Consider the following 13980-nt stretch of genomic DNA (forward strand, 5'->3'; position numbering starts at 1 on the left):
GCATCAAAACTATGAATGAACACATGTGGAATTATGTACTTAACAAAAAAGTGTGAAATAACTGAAAACATGTCTTATATTTTAGATTCCTCAACGTAGCCACCCTTTGCTTTTTTGATAACTCTACAAACCCTTGGTGTTCTCTCAATGAGCTTCATGAGGTAGTCAACTGAAATGGTTTTCACTTCACAGGTGTGCCTTGTCAGGGTTCATTAATGGAATTTTTTCCCTTATTATTAAAAAAGCAAACGTGAAAATATAAGGAAACGCATTGAATGAGAAGGTGTGTTCAAACTTTTGGCCTGTACTGTACATGAATGGCCCTTGATGTAATTCTCTTTTTCCAGTTTGGCCCTTAGTGAAATTGAGTTTGACACCCCTGATGTAGACTATCATCCAAAAGGATAAACATGTCTTCCTTTTACCTTAGTACCTACCTCAGTTTAATATAGTCCTACATGCTCAGTCACAGAGACTGCTAATTGGCATTGCAATTAAAATGGATTACAGCATGTTTGTCTGGCTCTGTGTGGATTGGCTTGACTTATCTTTTGTGTAAATAACCTGCAGTGGCACTTCATAATCATAGATAGTTTAGAAAGTATAGATGGAGAGTCAGTTTAGTTGTTAATGGATAACATTGGTTAGTGAGTCAACACGTGTGTGTGTGTGTGTGTGTGTGTGTGTGTGTGTGTGTGTGTGTGTGTGTGTGTGTGTGTGTGTGTATTTGTGGCTATGTGGCTATGTGTGGTATTTTTCTTAAGTCATGGAAATTCACTGACAACTCATTGTCTGGTTAGATCTGAGTGGTGTTAGATCTGAGTGGTGCTTAAACATTCTTCTCTAAAAAGACTGGTGAGTTGATATTTCAAAATCACACCGTTTGAGTGTAAAAAATATGAGACTTCATTTAGAATTCATCGTGCAAATATTTCCAATTATCATTGCTGATGTCTTTAGTGTATGTTTTATGTGTGTGTAAATTCAGAAGCTGTTTGCCTACCTGCAGTAATGAATGGTAACATGCTGATCTTTGCTCTACTGTGTTGGCTCTTTTGCTGGACGCTGCCTGTCGAGTCCAAGAAGGTGAGTGGTACAGTAAATTCCACCCAGTTGAATCTAAACCATGTCAAAATCTCAATTCAATTCAATTCAATTTTCAATTCAATTTTATTTATAGTATCAAATCATAACAGAGTTATCTCGAGATACTTTACAGATAGAGTAGGTCTAGACCACACTCTATAATTTACAATTTACAAAGCCCCAACAATTACAGTAATTCCCTCAAGAGCAAGCATTATAAATGGCTATTGCGACAGTGGCGAGGAAAAACTCCCTCTTGGGAAGAAACCTCGGCAGACCCAGACTGTTGGTAGGCAGTGTCTGACGGGGCCGGTTGGGGGTGTGAAGGCGATAATAGTTGCATTGAAAATAATGGAACAGTGACTTTGAAGGTAGTCGTTGTAGTTCATGTCACAGCAGGACGTTGCGGGATGAAACGTGGCGCTGCAGAGCACGGGTGGGTGTAGCAGACGCAGCAGGACGCGGCCGGGCGTTGAAGGGAATCGAAGAGCATAGCTCTGCGAAGAAGAAACATAAGGACTCCGGGGAGTAAACTCCCCAGAGCTAGGTTAGTAACAAGCAGTTCTGGGACAGGATGCATACAAAAGGAAACAAATGAAAACATTGATGAGAGGCTGTACTGACCTGCCCCCCTCAACTCACACTATATTATAGATTATATGATCAATAAATCTGATGACTACGAAGAGAAGCAGGTGGGCCGGGTTAGGCGGACGCTGCAACTCCTCACTCCACCATAGACCCATATCTAACCTAACTATAAGCTTTATCAAAGAGGAGAGTTTTCAGTTTACTCTTAAATGAGGCGATGGTGTCTGCCCCCCGAACCCAGACTGGGAGCTGGTTCCACAGGAAAGGAGCCTGGTAGCTGAAGGCTCTGGCTCCCATTCTACTTTTGGAGACTCTAGGAACCACAAGTAACTCTGCATTCTGGGAGCGGAGTGCTCTAGTGGGACAATAAGGTACTAAGAGCTGTTCTAGATAGGATGGTGCTTGACCATTTAGGGCTTTGTAGGTCAGGAGAAGGACTTTAAAGTCAATCCTGTATTTTACAGGAAGCCAATGCAGAGAAGCTAAAACAGGAGAAATATTATCTCTTTTCTTAGTTCTCGTCAGAACACGTGCTGCAGCATTCTGGATCAGCTGGAGAGTCTTAAGGGACTTATATGAGCAACCTGACAGTAGAGAGTTACAATAGTCCAGCCTGGAAGTAACGAATGTATGGACCAGTTTTTCCGCATCGTTTTGAGACAGGATATTCCTAATTTTGGCAATGTTACGAAGATGAAAAAAGGCTGTTCTCGATGATTGTTTTAGATGGGCATTAAAGGATATATCCTGATCAAAAATAACTCCTAGATTTCTGACAGTAGTGCTGGAGGCCAGGACAACACCATCCAGAGTAGCTATATCTGTAGATAATGAAGTTCGGAGGTGTTTAGGGCCCAGCACAATAACTTCAGTTTTGTTACAGTTTAACATCAGAAAATTATAGGTCATCCAGGATTTTATATCTTTAATACATGCTTGAAGTGTAGTTAACTGACTTGTTTCGTCTGGTTTGATTGACAAGTATAATTGGGTGTTGTCCGCATAGCAGTGATAGTTAATTGAGTGTTTCCTAATGATATTACCAAGAGGAAGCATATACAAGGAGAACAAAACTGGTCCAAGCACCGAGCCCTGTGGAATGAAGAGGATTCATCATTAACATTAACAAATTGAGATTGATCAGAAAAATAAGACTTAAACCAGCTTAGTGCAATTCCTTTAATTCCGACTAAGTGTTCCAATCTCTGTAACAGGATTGTATGGTCAATAGTCTCAAATGCAGCACTAAGATCTAATAAAACAAGTATGGAGACAAGTCCTTTGTCTGCAGCAGTTAGAACGTCGTTAGTAATTTTCACCAGTGCCGTCTCTGTGCTATGATGCTTTCTAAATCCTGATTGAAAGTCTTCTCTGAAAATTCTCAAAAATTGACAAATGTTAACACAGTGTTTACACAAATACTTTGAACATGTCGCTCACACATGCTGGGTTGAAAACGTCAAATCAGAAAAAGGTTCAACACTAAATTTTTCTAATTTAGCAATCAAGTACATAAGCAATACAGGAACTAATATAGGATCATTATTGTAGCAAAACTATTTCAAAATGTGTGTGGAGAGTTTTGCAATTGTATCTCAATCTGTGTGTGCGTAATCAGATTTGTAAATGTGTAAAAGTATCTCTAAGTGCATTCTGATATTTGTGAATGTATACAAAATCTGATTTTTAAATGTGTAAAAAACTCAAAATCTGTTGATCAGATTTGCAAGGGTATTGAGATTTGTAAATGTTTACACAAATCTGTAAATGCGTACATAGATCTGTGCATGCTAAGGGAAATCTGTCAATTTACAAATATTTTTACTACAACAACAGTGGCCCCATAAACTAATCTAGCAAGCTCCATAGCACCCAAGCAGTATCTTAAGTATTCATGAGTAGCATTATGGTACAAATACTGTATATAGGTAGTGTCGAGGACAGTGAGTATATAGAGGAGCTAGTGTCACCAGTATGTGAGTCTAGTCTAGTACAGTATTTGGGTGTATCTATGTTCTGGAGGCACACATAATGCACATTTTGTGGAAACAAATTTCCAATTTGGGGACAATAAAAATCTTTCTATCTATCTAATTCTTCCTTAAATCGAGATTTCTGTGATACAAACTGTGTCCAATTCATGACCTTTCCTTTCCTCTCATCTTTTTCTTGCCTCCCCTCTAGATCACTTTTATCGTCAATCTACCAGAGGCAAAGTCGGGCATTCGAATGAGCATGGTACAAGATGCTGTTGATGATATGTACTTGGGCTGCCACAACAAAATGATGGAAATGATCAAGAGCAAATACTTTAAAAAAGAGAATAAGATGAGCCAATTTAACAAGGCCTGGGAAAAAGCAAAAAATTGTGCCAACAAGAAACTAAAACATAAAGATAAAGGTGATGAGGCTCTAACTAAAGATCACATGCAAGCGATCTGTGTTTATACATCTGAAAATCCTAAAATTTACGGGATTTTCAATGATGCTGTCCGCACCAAAAGAACAATGTATGGCACCTCGTTCCCATTTCACTCTTTACATTTCTGGCTGACATCTGCTGTACAGATCCTCAGTAATAATATGAAATGTAACACTACTTACCGCAGAACCAAGTCTGAGTTTAGTGGTGATGTCAACCAAATAATTCGGTTTGGTTTCTTTGCCTCCAGCTCTTACAAGACAACATTGACCCACTTTGGTAGAAAAACCTGCTTTAAAATTAAGACCTGTTCAGGCGCTTTCCTGAAACATTATGCATCTCTTGGAGACCATGAGCAAGAGGTACTTATCCCCCCCTATGAGAAGTTCAACATAACTGGTAAAACGAGCGGTCTATTTGTCGAAGGTCTGAGTGATTGTGAGAATGTCTATATTTTGGTGAGCGCAGGAGTTGACAGCAATCTGAACTGCAAAGCTGCCTACTTATGAAAGACCTGTTGTTCTATGTACTTCAACTGGTGGAGCAGAGTGAAACTAAGTTTAGTTTTGTTCAGCATATGTGCAAATAATCCATGTAAAATCCAAGCTCATTATAATATTGTAATAATAATAATAAAAATATGAAATAAAATGTTGGTTCTCTTTCTGTGTGCCTATCTGATGGCAACATTCTGCTTTATGATGAATCATGCACAAGTTGAAGGAGCTGGTGGGATTACATTTCACTGGAACTGTACCTGTACGATTTAATGTAGCAAACAAAAAAATGATTGACGGAATATATCCATATATTCTCTTCAACTTCTAAATTCCTGCTTGGGGTTCTATAATTACTGCATGTTTTCATACTTCCCTTAAGAAATTATACTGTTCAGCATGCAACACAAGCACGTTTTAACAAGTTTTAAAGACATTTGTAACATATTTCATCTACCAGAATTTCTATGTGCAACAGATATTGTATACAAACAATGAAATGACAATCTGAATGAAATCAATAAATTGTAAAACCTTTTGTTTTCCTTGGTGAATAGCAGTACATTAACTACCAACAAGCCAATAGAGGTAAATACAATTTACTGTTTAATAGGCCTTTTCTGCACAATTCTGGATAGGTGTTTATTGTGTTTAATCAGAATTAGGGGTAACCTTTGAAAATGTTGGTACACATATTTCTAATTGCCAAGGGATGAGTAAGGAACGCTTTTGGTTTGCAGCCATGTGCAGCATGCCCAGTACTTTACTTTTGTGAGGTCACATGTCAGGTTGTTGAGAAAAAAAATAGGATGAAAGTGGAAGGACAAGAAAAAGATGTAGAAAATGAGTTTGTATGATTTCAGAAAAACTGATCAAAATATTATGGAACACAAGTGCTTGTTTGTGACACTGGGGCACATGGTAAGTCGCCGAGATATTACTGTAAACCGGGAGAAGAAATTGGCCCAGTCTGGGAAACAAACTCAGTGGCCGTGTGGAAATGTTAGTTAGCTAGTGCTGCACTACGCAACTCACCATGTGCACACACCAAACTAGAGCCCTTTATTGAAAATAAATATTTTAAATATATTTTATTTGCTCAAACATACTGTGGCAAAACTTGCAATAAAAGCAGAGAAATGGTTTTTCACTCTCTAAAAAATGTTGGTCATCAGAGAAATCTTGTTTTCCCATTGAATTAGTTCAACAATTAGAGATATACTTGCTTTTTTATCGTGTGTTTTCACATGCAGTGTAGTGCAACATGTGGCTTCTCACAGGAAATGTGGCTTTATTGTGCTTGACAAAAGAGAGGTATAATATGAAGCAGCTGTGTTTCACTTTCAAACATTCAAACTGATTTACCAGTCGCTTTATAAACTAGTGGTCCATACTGCAAACAGCCTTACCACTAGACAATTACAGGACTTTAACAAATAAAAAGGTGAAAAGATCTTCACTGTAGTGGATGTAGTGTAGCCACTTTCAATGTTTCCTGAAGAATCCAAAAGTTCCCTGATGGCAGTGAGGCTGATTTTAAGTTAATCGTCTAATATACTATCATATAAAATGGGGCATGTCTAGCACAGTTGTATCTGAAGTTACACTTACTACTAATCCTGTGTGTGTGTGTGTGTGTGTGTGTGTGTGTGTGTGTGTGTGTGTGTGTGTGTTCACTCTTTAAACTCATTTTGTTAAGTGGTGGCCACTTACAGGAAATGAGGTTGTTTTTACAAGTAAATGTCACCTCTGCAGCAGTTTCAGAGAAATGACACATTCCCACCTAAACACAGACCACTAATTCCTCACCAAGAAGCAAATTCTATTTTAGCAAAGTTTATTTATATAGCACCTTTTACACAAGAACCAATTGGGAGGAATGGTTCACAGTTTCTATTTTAGTTGATTATAGTTAGTTGTTTTATGCACAAACTTTCACCATTACATTAAATTATAATGCCTGCACTACGTGGCAGGACAGGATTGCTTATGATGACAGCTGTAACTTAAAAGTATAATATATGTGTGGCTGATTGAAGTAAACCATATATTGTGCTTCTGAAATCCTTAGTAGTAAAACATATTTCATGAGCTCATTGTAGGTTTTTGTAAAACCTCATTCTACAGTATATATTATCTACAATAATGTAATTGTGGAAAAAGTACAAAACTCACCCTTGTTAAAGTAGTGGGGTAAAATATCTTACTAAAGCAAAGGTAAGTGCAGTGGCAGTATGTTACAAAAAAAGTGCAATACTAAAAGTGAGTTGTGACTTCCAATCTTTACCAATGCAATTAAAACAACAGACATAAGAAAGATAATACAATAAAATGTAAAGTACGGTTTTTGTACATTTTGACTGTACAACTATTTCTTATCTCTTTGGTTTGCACATGTCCATTTAACAAATGAAACTTCAGGAGAGTTGAAAGAGAAATTTCAGTCACTTTATACCACCAATCATACTTCTATTAGCTTTAAAGTGAGTGAAACCACAAATGTGACGTCCATTTTTTTTCTAATGAGATCAAAAAAGAAAAATACGGACTTGTGTGTCCTGTACCATATGTTGTGAACGCAAAGGAGGATGCAGAAGGAAAAACATCAGTCATCAGTGTGTTTATACAATTATAGTAACTACATGAAAACTTCACTGTTGTTGCATGAAATGTTGTTTGTGTTTAGCCTACATCATCAGTTTCTATCATGTGAAATAAGAGGCCAAGTCAGCCTGGTGGTGAAGCTGCAGACAGATGCTCAACAGTGTGCTCCCCAAGAGTCAGCTCTCTCTGCTGTTCATAAGGTGCCTCTGCACCCCTTTCGTTTCAGACCCTCCCACCAGTCTTTGGGTCACACCTCCTCATTTACACTGACATGTGTCAAGTCCAAATCAAAAGCCAATGTTAAATTGAAATTGAAAAGCCAAATATTAAATCCAAATTAAAAGCCAATGTTAAATTGAAATCGAAAAGCCAAATATTAAATCCAAATTAAAAGCCAATGTTAAATTGAAATCAAAAAGCCAAATATTAAATCCAAATGCATAAGACAAAATTAAAAAGAAATAATATTTTTAATTTGATCTCGCTTCATTTTCTCTTTGGACTTTCAATTTGAATTATGAATAAATATTTCCTCCATAGTTCCCTTGTCGTTCTTGTATTTTAGCTTTAATTGAGACTTTGACATAAATAGAATAGACAGTAAAATAATGGACACAGCAACCCCATAGACTCTGAACGGAGACCAGTCACGTGAATTAGAAGCACTTTTCCGGTGAGCGCTGAGCGTTATTGTGCAGCCTCAAACTGAGTTTGACGATGTAGATGTGACATGAGCAACCTGTCTGAAATTTGTAAGTCTTCTGGTAGCTGTGCCAAGAGAAATCTCAATCATTCCAAATCTTGCAGAGATGAAGAGCGTAGGTATATGTAAGGAGATAACATAGGCACAGGCTAATTATTGCTAACTAAAATGCTAGTTAACATTAGTAATTAAACTTAAACAGCTAATGTGAGTCGAAAGCTTCTCCTGACTATACGGTAATTTGTCTACTATGCAACAGAAAGTCGCGTGGTTATGACACAATCGTTAGCCTATTTTTACAAAAACCCTGCTACGGAGCCATAACGTGAGATACATGGTAATGGAGCCTTTTATACATTGTCGTGTTTCTTTAGAAATAAACAATGGACAAATAGAGTCTTTAAACACTTCAGATGTAAAGTTATTCGCTGTCAAAGTGATGCCAAAATGAATGGCAGTCAATGGAATGCTAAAGGCATGGCTTGTTAGTCTCAGAAACTCCCCATAGGAGGTATGCTTTCCAGATGCTCGCTTAACCCCTTGATAAATAATCATGTTCAAATACCAAATGAAGGACCAGTGACATTGTTTAGTTTTCAGTTTTTATTATTCATGAATCAAACCTTGTTTGTTAAGATAAATACCATTTAATTTCCCACTGTGTAAATTTTAATGTGAGATTGTGACCGTTAAGTCCAGATTTGACTGACAATGCAACACCATTACCCTAAAGACAATACCTCTCTGATACAGTCTTAAAGCGCACTGACAATTATAGTAGACATTCATTAAAATAATAAAAATACTAATAATAATAATTTATCACATCCTTTGGCATGTCCCATATATCACATCCAACTATATGAAAAGGGGTTAAATATGACTCATCATATAATATCTCTTTAAATAACTTTCTAACACTGACTCTTGACCTCTAGTTCTAGTTCTATGTTATCATGAAATTTAAGAGTCTTCCCATTTGCCACATGCACCTGTAATTCAGTATTAGTATTTGGAATTTACATAATGTACTGAAATGACTGAATTAACAATGGCCGACACTGCTTAGTGGCATTTAATGTCATTTGGCTTTCTTGTACATTTGTGATCCTTTTGGTTTTCAGGCTCTTTGTTTGGTTCTGACTCAGGTGAATGCATGCAACCTTGTGATTAAGTGTCAATGGATACATAGCACACGAACACGCATGTTACAATAATTCACACAAGAACACCAATGCTTTAAAACATCCACACACTCCGCTCACACACTTAGGAAGGAAGTGTTATGTGCAAATTATGTATGTATGTGTGGGGACTTGTGACCTCTGTCCACGAATGCAAGGTGTATATATAATAGTTAACCATGAGTCCTGAACGCATGCTGAGGACCAGTTGTCTCATCAAAACCTTTGACCTGAGATCTTCACTCAGTGCGCCACATCTTCTCATCCAGGGGGCTGGTGAGTTGAGCTTTCAAATAAACTTTTAAGTATCATACATTTTTTTCTGAAACAGTTTTAGCATTCACTGTTTTAATATAGCTATGTTACTAGTACACAGTGTGATGAAGTTCATTGTCATTGACTTGTTTTGTGTGCATAGATTCAACAGTTTTCCTGACTGCAGTGATGAAGGTTAACGTGCTGGCCTTTGCTCCTTTGCTGGATGCTGCCTGTGAGTGGATGACGGTGAGTGGAGCATGTGAAAATCTGTGGAGTGGACATTCCCAAAATTACACATATGTTAACAGTAAAGGATGTTTATACAATTATTTGAACGTTACTCACAGGATTAGGGGGCAAAAACACCACATCAAAAAAAGTTTTAAAAGAAAAAGTCTTTAATTTAGAGATCAAGTGCAGAAGTGCAAATACAATCTTGCTTGAGATACCAGGATAGTGGGATGCATGTGAAAGTAACAATCTTCAGTTTATTCACTCGATTAATTCTCTAAATGCGATCAAACAGGTTATCATTGACAGCATTTGTTTCATGGGTACACCTATTGTTCTCCTGTTGATTATATATTCTCATGAAAATTAAAGTAAAATTGTGAAAGTGCTTTAGCTGCAGCATAACCTTATGGATATCATAATTGACTAAGTTTTGAGTGTTTGGGCCTTCTCCATAAAATGTGTGATGGTGAGTGTCTGCATGGCAACTCCAATGTCATATTTGCTCTCAGTCCTTAATCATTTACTTTCACCAACCAGGCCAGGTTTTCTTACAGACTTTCCGTAATATATATATATATATATATATATATATATATATATATTTGTATGTGACCTTTATTTGCATCTTTCTCTCTGTTTCCCTTTTAGATCTGTTTCCATCGCTCAGCGAGATGCCAACGACGGCATCCCATTGAGCATGGTTGAAGGTTCAGTTGATGACATCTATCTTGGCTGCAATGAAGCAATGATGGAAAAAGTCAAGGACGATTACTTTAAAGAAAAACGGCGCACTGGTCGATTTAAAAATGCTTGGAATAATGCAAAAAAATGCACTGAAACTAAATATAAACAAAACGAGAATAAGGCTCTCACCAAAGGTCATATACAAGCAATCTGTGTTTATACATCTAACGAGGTGTTCGAGGAATTCAATAATGCAGTCCGGACAAACGGCAGCGTCTATAGCTCCTCATTCGAATTCCACTCTTTACATTACCTGCTGACATCTGCTATACAAATCTTGAATAGCAATAACTACTGTCACCGTACTTACAGACAAACCAAGGCTAGATTTACTGGGCAAGTCAACCAAATAATACGGTTTGGCTCATTTACATCCAGCTCTTACAGCACTGACTTGAAAGAATTTGGTAACAAGAGCTGCTTTGAAATTAAGACCTGCTCAGGCGCTTTGTTGGAAAGTTATTCAGTAATTCCAGCTGAGAAAAAGGTGCTCATCCCTCCCTATGAGATGTTCAATATAACTGCAATTAAAGGTCGGGGTAAAATTGAAGGTCTGAACGATTGTGAAGTTGTCTTTGTCTTGGAGAGTGCAGGGGTTAAGAGCAATCTGAACTGCAAAGTTGTGCATACATGAGAGTCCAGTGGCTCTTCTTTGAATAATGGGAAAACACATTATTCTATCTTTAAACCTTCTAACTCTTTTATCACAACTAAACTATCTAGATTATATATACAGCAAAGCTTATTATCTTCAATACCTAATTTTATGCTTAGGGTTTGTTTGATCATTGTGTATGTTTTACTTCTCCTGTAACACATTATCTAACTAATTTGAACATTTTTAAGAGACGTTTTTGAGACCTGGGTTGTTGGAACTTGTTGGGTGTGTTGCAAAAATGTCTGCTTTTGGATGAATATTACTCAAATAAACTGCTTAATGCAATAATGTTGCTTGTTTGTGCTAATTTACATGTGTAATTGTTTATTCAACTTCCTACACTAAAGTTCAAATACAAAAACAGTTGTTTTTAAAAGGCTTCTGTTCCAGTCACAGAAAACAAAAAATAAAAAAATAAAAAATAATTGTTCTATTTCTAAATGTTGGAAGGCACCTTTGACAGAGCTGGGCTGAGTAACAGAAAGTAATGTAACTTTTTTTGCTGTTGAGTAAATAAAATGTGATTTAAAGTAGGTTGTCAAACACTGGCTACTGATAGGCAACTGGAATGAATGGTGGGACAAATATAATGTGCCAATGAAATAAATGTGAATGTCAAAAAAGAAGACTATAAGAAAGACTAATTTTCACTTAAGTCATGTCAGGTCTCCTGTCGAGGAAATGTACTGTGGTGGATTACAGATTTCTATTTTCTGCTCTTTATCTTTTATAGTGTCATTGAATGGGTTAGAAAACCACCATTATGGTCTGTCAACAATGACCTGGATGCTATGCCTAGATGTTCGTTTAAACCAAATACATCATTGCCAGCTAGAGCATCCCAATGAGAATGGTTGAAGATACTGTTGATGATTGACTGTGATTTATGAGAGTAGTCGTGTGACAATACTTAATATAGGGAAACATTTTCAAATGTCTAGATCAGAGCAAGACAAAAAATAAACGAAACAAAGAAAGAACGAGGTTCTCTGAGCAAAGTATGCATTTCCTGCATGCAATACTCCACCTCTATGGTTGCTGCATGCACCTCTGTATATTTTAGTCTCCACTTACCACAAGGGCAGCCAACCCTCTTTAATCAACTTGATTGCACATATCTACTGTACAGTTTTGCATGCCAGCGAATTACTCATGGACAAATTAAGAACACAACTTCATTAATTTTTATCAACAAATGCGCATTCAGCAAACACGCTGCAAATATACACAACACCACCAAATACATAAACGCGCTGCAAATATAGAAACGATGCAAAAAAAAAAGCACACAAACCCCGAAAAAAGAAGCGATGCAAAAGAAAAGCAGACAAACCCCGAAAACAAATACAACAAAACAACGCTGCATCCAGATTACATAACGGAAGTTCTCCAGGCCTCTAGAGGAAGTGCTAAGTGGAACAGCTTGATTTTTCGACCCCACGGGGAGAGAGCGCTCTGCCCTTTTATTAGAGTTGAGTATGGCTGCAGCCTGGAGACCTCTCGTCTCTTGCATCCCGTCCATAGACTGTATATTAAATTAATATCATTAGTATTAATATAATATAATATATTAATAATATACAGTCTATGCCCTCCCGGCTGGTTCGACTTTTCAAAATGGTGTTTGGGATGTTTGAACTAAACAGTAGGGCAATCATGCTAATGAATACAATAATTTTTCAGCAGATGTCTTGCAGATGTAAGACAGATGTCTTATGTCTTATAGCAAAGCAGTTTTTGTGTTTATATTTATTGATAAATCCCACGGTCTCTACAAAGCTATAGCTCAAATTTGCTGGCTTACTAAACAGGGAGGGACTAGAAATCCTGTCTGTTGTTTTTTTTTGTATTTCAAGAGCGAATTCCTCCACAATATGAATACAGATTGATCACTTATTTGTTGGTAACCCGTTGTTGTATAATCACAATATTACACTTGAGGAGGCCTACACTAAACCTAGGCCTAAACAAAATTAAACCCTCTCATGTAATAAACAAAGTCAACGTTAAACGCTGATGCAGTTTTAAATGTTTTATTACCACAAGTTTACAGACGTCTCTGCTGATTGAGTATCACCTGTGACCTGAGCCGAGACACACCCACCAAACGAGAGAAAAACATATCTCAAACATACACTGAATATTTACAGTCTATGATCTCAAAGCAGTTGCACACTGTTTCACAACAGTGCACACCGTTCATTGAACGTATCCCGGCTCTCTCTCTCTCTCTCTCTCTCTCTCTCTCTCTCTCCCTCTCTCTCTCGCGCGCGCGCGCTCTCTCTCCATGGGGTCGAAAATCAAGGTGTTCCACTTAGCACTCCCTCTAAAGGCCTGAAGAACTTCTGTTGTGTAATCTAGATGCAGCATTTTTTGTTGCATTTGTTTTTGGGGTTTGTGTGCTTTTCTTTTTGCATCGTTTCTATATTTGCGGCACGTTTAGGTATTTGGTTGAGTTGTGTGTATTTGCAGCGTGTTTGCTGAATGGTGCGCATGTTTTGTAAAATTGAAGTTGTGTTCTTAATTTGCTTGTGTTTTGTCTATTTGCATGTGTTTTCTTAAGTTGCAGGGCGTTTGCCCCTGTCGGCCACCGTAGGTCTCTGTGTGGGTTCTTTTATCATCCAACCTACAATTCTGCCTTATAGCCTGATCTCTCTGCCTATGAATGACCGGGTGCTTTGGCTCATGATATCATCCCCTGTCTTCTGGACTGACAGAATGGAAGTGTCTGAGTTCCACTTGGTCCATGTCTTTCTGTCAGTCATGGTCGGACTGCAAGAAAGCAGTCCAAATAGGAAAGTGTTTAGTTGAATATTGAGAAAGTACAGCAACGATGCTTAAGACAATCAAGACATTGCACTTCTGTAATACTGCACCATTAAGGGTGAGATCTGTTTTGTCTGTTGCAAAAGTGGAATCCGTTCTTATCTAGATGTCCTGTTTAAAGTTGCTATTAACAATATTTTTATGTTAGTAAAGGATCAGATGACCACAGGTAA

General features: G+C 37.5%; 2 protein-coding genes across 2 annotated transcripts; both read left to right on the forward strand.

The window, feature by feature from the left end:
• Positions 1 to 1011: 1011 nt before the first annotated feature.
• Positions 1012 to 4608, forward strand: LOC114562462 (ecto-ADP-ribosyltransferase 5-like). The gene is made up of 2 exons (XM_028588836.1): positions 1012 to 1086; positions 3862 to 4608. The coding sequence occupies exons 1-2, from the start codon at positions 1012 to 1014 to the stop codon at positions 4606 to 4608; spliced, it is 822 nt and encodes a 273-aa protein (XP_028444637.1).
• Positions 4609 to 9266: 4658 nt separating this feature from the next.
• On the forward strand, positions 9267 to 10957 carry LOC114562471 (ecto-ADP-ribosyltransferase 5-like). Its single transcript, XM_028588846.1, has 3 exons — positions 9267 to 9363; positions 9506 to 9591; positions 10247 to 10957. Exons 1-3 carry the CDS (start codon positions 9267 to 9269, stop codon positions 10955 to 10957), a joined length of 894 nt encoding a protein of 297 aa, XP_028444647.1.
• The last annotated feature ends 3023 nt before the right edge of the window (positions 10958 to 13980 follow it).

Source organism: Perca flavescens, chromosome 2 (assembly GCF_004354835.1).
Source record: "Perca flavescens isolate YP-PL-M2 chromosome 2, PFLA_1.0, whole genome shotgun sequence".
NCBI classification, from domain to species: domain Eukaryota; kingdom Metazoa; phylum Chordata; class Actinopteri; order Perciformes; family Percidae; genus Perca; species Perca flavescens.